This window comes from Brachypodium distachyon, chromosome 1 (genome assembly GCF_000005505.3).
Source record: "Brachypodium distachyon strain Bd21 chromosome 1, Brachypodium_distachyon_v3.0, whole genome shotgun sequence".
Lineage (NCBI taxonomy): Eukaryota > Viridiplantae > Streptophyta > Magnoliopsida > Poales > Poaceae > Brachypodium > Brachypodium distachyon.
This window is the reverse complement of record NC_016131.3, coordinates 72223655-72229654: the sequence shown is the minus strand read 5'-3', so window position 1 is coordinate 72229654 and position 6000 is coordinate 72223655. Positions and strand designations below refer to the sequence as shown.

The 6000-nt window shown below is 44.7% G+C and overlaps 1 protein-coding gene across 1 annotated transcript; it reads right to left on the bottom strand.

Annotated features, from left to right (window-relative positions):
• On the bottom strand, nucleotides 1-719 carry LOC104581878. Its single transcript, XM_010230899.3, has one exon. It carries the CDS (start codon nucleotides 605-607, stop codon nucleotides 359-361), a length of 249 nt encoding a protein of 82 aa, XP_010229201.1. The 5' UTR covers nucleotides 608-719; the 3' UTR covers nucleotides 1-358.
• Nucleotides 720-6000: the final 5281 nt, after the last annotated feature.

The window sequence follows — 6000 nt, the reverse complement described above, 5'->3', positions numbered from 1 at the left end:
TACATCAAATAATCACTATAGTAACTATTAATTAATTAATTTGCATTGTCCATGATAAAATTCCACGGCTATACAGTTCCTCGACTTTGAAGACCCGATTGAACTAACTCACCGACGATACCAAAAGGAAAAAAAAATACTCCTCCGTTCAATAAAGCATGTCTCAAATTTGACTTAAATTTGACTGCATTTATACACTAAGTCATGTCTAGATACATTCAAATTTTGATAAACTTGAGATATCTTTTGTTGGACGGAGCGAGTAGTAGTAAGAACTTGACCCAACTAATTAACGAACAGCGCTCCAGAATACTAATCAGCTCGTCGGTAACTCGACGGACGGACGGCATGTCAGCATCTACTTGGAGGAGGAGTCATCCTTGATGGCGGCGCCGTCGGCAGACCCGGCGCCGAACTTGAACTCGCCGAACATGGAGCTGACCTTGTTCTTGAGGCAGGCCCAGTGCTCCTCCACCGGCGCTTCCTTGAACTGCCGGAACTTGTCCTTGGCGCTCTCCACGAACGTCGCGTCCTCGCCCACCGTGCTCCGGAAGCACGTCGCGGCCGGCGTGGCAGCCTCCGCCTCCTGCTTCTGCACGCCCTCCATCGGTTTGATCACGCTTTCCTGAGATTGATTGAAAATCGAAAAGTTTGTGTCGAGAGGAAGAAGAAAGAAGAAGTTCTGGTTATTGCTTTGCAGGCCAGGAGGGCTGCAGGCTATCGTGTATTTATAGGTGGCGATGTCCCCTGCCTTGGGGAGAAAGCCTCGGAGCCGGGCTTGGTTTGCAGCTTGGAGTGGGGGAAAAGAAAGAACTTACATGGAAAGAAGATGCTACTACAACAAGTCAGAAGAGAAAGCGAACGTCTCTCAGGAAGTCAGGAAGGGAAAGAGAGCCCCGTTAAATTTCGGAGCCGGAGTTATGAAAGGAAAACAATTTCTTGGGCCTGGACTTCTCTTCTTGTTTGACTGAAACTGGACTTGCTCTTCTGTAGGAGTAATAATTTTCTGAAGATGGGACATGAACCCTTGTTCGATTTCTTTTCCCAATCTTTTCCCTATTTCCTTTTCTTATCCCCTGCTCCAAGCCACTAGCTCTCTCCTATCCTATTCCTATCCAATCTCTGCAAGCTCGGCCGGCGAGAAGCTTTCTTCTCAAGAAAACAACGCATATATAAGGCTAGTAGCCCCCATAGCAGCAACAATCTCATCTCCGGTTCCTTAGAATCTTCTTATTCACCTTTTCTCTAAAGAAAACTCTCAGTATCAATCTCGGCAAGCGCTGGCGATGGAGACCAAGGGAGCGGACGAGTTGGCGAAGATGGAGGAGAAGGCGACGTTCATGGACAGCGCCAAGGAGCGGCTCCGGCAGTTCAGCGCCCCGCCGGCGGTGGAGCAGTACCGGGTCAGCCTCAAGAACAAGGTCTACGCTGCCGGCAAGTACACGACAACCAGGACCCGTCAGGGCATCTCCTTGTTCGGCGAGCCCAACATCGGCCCCATCAAATCCATTGTTGATCATTGTTGATATGCTTGAGGAATTCAGCTAATGTGTATTCCCTATTTCCCTGAAAGTACTGGTAGTAGGTGTGTAAGTTTTCAGAGTTACTGAAGGTTTTTGTCGTTGCTAATTAGTTCAGGTTTTCAGAGTTACTAGACAATATCGTTGTTAATTGGTTCAAGTTTTCATATTTGAAGAATTTAGCCGTTGACCCTGTCGAACTGCAATATCGTTGCTAATACAGTTCATGCCACCAAGATGATAACAAATCCATACGTTCTTCCATCATCAATTTGATTTTATTGGTTGCTTGACAGAATAAAAACTCCAGATCCTGCATTAGACATGCTAGCACTTTTGTTAAAAAATAATTATTCTTACCTTAATCTAATCTAACCTAACCTTAATTAACCTAACAGCCTTCTTAGTACTTATGCAACATCGACTTAAAATCTTAAGAATACAATACAATTTGACCATACAGCTTATATACCGATCACTGTGGTACCAACGAATGAGAAAGAAAATACCACTCCCTACGATTCTAAAACCACGACAAGAATTTAGAAACGGAGGGAATAGTACAAAATATCGTTTTGCAGGAACAACATCAATTTCAGTACTCTGCAGACAAGATAATATATATATGATGCAGCAAATAATCATTTGTTCCTATATTGCCAGTAGGATAGATCCAACTGGTCTGACAGAGTCGTCTAAAATCATATCCTCTTTAAAAGGGGATATCTCGTTTTTTGGGAGTGCTTTCGGACAATAAACCAGACAAATGAAAGTCACTTGGATATGACATGGTGGCTCATCATATAGAAACCCAGAATCTCTTCAGAGTTTGGATATCAAAAGTATGTTGTTTCTCTTCGGCTTAGTGGCACTAACGAAAAAGCTCCAGTTCCTATGTATGTAGGATAGAATAACGGAATAACTATAGTGTCAGGTTCAATTAGGATATGTTCAAGGTTGACACAACCAGAGCTTCCTGTAATCCTATGCCTATGCATTATAGGATAGTAGAGGGGAATGATTCAATTTCAGAATCAATTCAAGATATTCCTCAGCATACGCAAGAACAAGGCAATAAGCCCCTCATGTGACAATTACACCCCTAATGCATCTCCATGGAAAACAGATCAATGCACTAAATCAGTGGCAGATACATCACCAGATGGAGCAGAGATGGAATTTGTTGTATAGGTGTTATGGAGCATTATTTGACTGCAACCCCTTTGCTCTCAGCTGATAACAGCAGATGAGAATTGGCTCGTCTCTGTCATAGTACTATTTTAGAAGCACGAAGACTTTCTTTCTTTTCTGTTGGCGAATCTAATAGAAGAGGCCGTTGTAACTCTATTTGAAGGGTAGATACATCAACGTCTCAAGTTCATGTATTGTTTGGCTGTCCTGAGATTTTATCTAAGGACATTGTGGAGCAGAAAAGGCTTCGTTAAGTCGGCACCCGTGGCCTATCCATCTTTGTTGCGGATTCATACACGTTTTCTACAATTGCATGAACAAACAGAGATGTCTCCAAACGCTGCCATGGATTGTGAAAGCCTAAATCTCGTTGATGAGGTGGCAAGACGGACGATCCAGACAAGAAAAAAATCAAAATTACCCACACAAGACGGGGCCTATGCCAGAAGCAGCCACGATAAGGTCCAAACGTATAAGAGGAAAGAGAAGACAACAAAGAAGAAAGACAAGATTGTCTAATAGTTCACTATTTGTGTAATTTTGATCAATTATGCTCGTTGATGATTTTCAATGTAATTTGAATTCTAACGAGGTTCAAATCTTAACTTGTTCAAATTTGAAAACAAATGCCGTAAATTTGTTCGCTATGCTCGTTGATGATTTTCAATGTAATTTCAATTCTAACGAGGTTCGAATCTTAACTTGTTCAAATTTGAAAAGAAATGCCGAAAATTTGTTCGCAATATTTTTCTACTGTGAATGCATATTTTATTTGCTTGTTTCATCATTATAAAGAAGAAAAAAAAAGTTCGGGTTCGGGCCCAGCCAGGCGAACCCTGGAGCAGCCTACTACCTACTAGGCCAGAGCGGACCCGGGCCCACGGGGTTGTTATCCGAGCTCACAAAGAACAGTATAGGCACCGGGCCCACGGGCCAGGCGAGGAGCACAGGACACAGGCAAGAGGATTAATCGGAAGCTGACAGGAGAAGGGAGAAAAGCCTTATATGCTGGTCGAACCGCTTGTAAACTAGTGAGGTGGGACTAAACTCCCACCTCGCCTTGTGCGGAGCCCGCAGAAGGACACTAGTGGCGGTTATTATAAGGAAAACCGCCACTGGAAGGGGACCAGTGGCGGTTATTACCAGGAAAACCGCCACTGGAAGGAACACCAGTGGCGGTGATTTCCGTGAAACCCGCCACTGTTGCGTGCTACCAGAAAAGGAGGCAAAAAAGTTTTTAGCCCGCCCGGTCAACTAGGCTGTTTCGGGTTCGGGCCCAGCCAGGCGAGAACCCGAGAGCTGCCTACTACCTCCTAGGCCAGAAGAGCACGGGCCCACAGGGCTATAATCCGAGCCCACCAGTGCACACAGAGGGTACCGGGCCCACAGGCCAGGCGAACGGGAGTAGAGGAGAGAGCGGCATTTGATTTTATTCGGAATCTGCAAAGGGAAGGGGAGGAAGCTATTTATGCTGGTCGAACCGCTTGTAAACTAGCGAGGTGAGACTAAACTCCCACCTCGCCTCGCGCGGCAGCCCGCAGAAGGGGTACCAGTGGCGGTGTTTATAAGTAAACCCGCCACCGAAAGCAGCCACCAATGGCGGTGATTTCGCTAAAACCCGCCACTGGTGAGTGCTACAGGACTTGGGATTTCCCAAATCTTCTCCAAGTCACCAGTGGTGGTTATTTTCCTGAAACCCGCCACTGGTAATGATTTCAGAATGCACTATTATAATCCTATTATATTCTCTGCGTTCCCAAAAAATATAACAGTAGTACTTTTGGGTGTATAGTAATATTATTTGTTCCCAATACAAGTTTTAGACATTAATTCATAGTATTTCATACAAATTTCTGTGATTATGTGTGGCTTTGGTGCTAATTTAATTCCATAAAATTCAATTTTCATCAAAATGAGCTGAAACTTGGCATGGTAACACCTCTCAGTCTAATGAAGCCACATGAAAAAAATCAAGCCCAAAGTTGTTATAATGTTACAATTTGGATGTTGGTTTAGAAGGTATCAGAGATATCTACCTAGATGATCCCAATATGTTATTCTTATGGGCTTCATTTGTAATTTTGACACCAAACTTTATATACAGGCATATTGTTGTGTGATGATCCCAATATGTTATTATTATGGGCTTCATTTGGAATTTTGACACCAAACTTCATATACAGGCATATTGTTGTGTGAGAAGCCTCCATGCCAAATATCAGACCATTCTGAGCAATTTTGTAATTTGTAACAATTTTTAACCACAGTAAACACTACAAAAGCATAAATATTTCAATTTCAGCAATGTATTTAGCATTGAAATACACTTGAAAGTACAGGTGCCATAATTTTCAGAGAGACACGGAATATAATAAAAATATAATACTAGAGCCAAAATAATAACTAGTGGCGGGTATATACAATACCACCGCCACTGGTGCGTGGAACAGGGATGTGGTTAACCCTCACTCCTGTTCAAATTACCAGTGGCGGGGTTTCCACATACCCGCCACTGGTGGGTCACCAATGGCGGGTATTCGGAAATTCCCGCCACCGGTGGTCTCCAGCACCAGTAACCCTAGGACGGGTCTCTAGTGGCGGGTCCTATATATATATTACAGGGCGAGATTTCGCGAAATTTTTGTATCCAAGACGCGCGTCTTTCTCACAGACCAGCAGCGCTAATCCCCGGAACCATAGGCGAAGCCCTGCACAATTCCGCTGCCGCCCTTCCCCGCCATCGCCATGTCGCAGAACGACAAATCCGAGGCCGAGGGGTCACAACGGACGACGAGGAGCGGGAGGCCCCTCGCCCCTTGCTCCGGCGGCCCCGCCTTGCCGCCGCCCGGCCTGCATCACCGGGGGCGCGGCCGGGCCGCCTCGACGCCGTCGCCTCCCCCGGTCGCCTCCGCCCTGGCCTCCGCCCCGGCCACGGCCGCCTCCGCCCCAACCCCGTCCACGGCCCCGGCCCCGACGACCCTCGCCGTCGCGACCCCGGTAATTTGCTGTTTAATTTGAATCTTAGGTTAATTTTCATCTTAGGTTAATTTGTATCTTAGGTTAATTTTCATCTTAGGTTAATTTGAATCTTAGGTTAATTTGCATCTTAGGTTAATTTGCTGTTTAGGGTTAATTTGCTGTTTAGTGTTAATTGATTAATTTTTTTGTTATATAACTTATAAGTGGTTATTTCCGTTCACTTATTAGTATATGTTGCTGCTAGTTAGGTTAACTTGCTGGTTCTTAAGGTAATTTGATGCTTATTTGATAAATATGCTGTTGTTGGTGC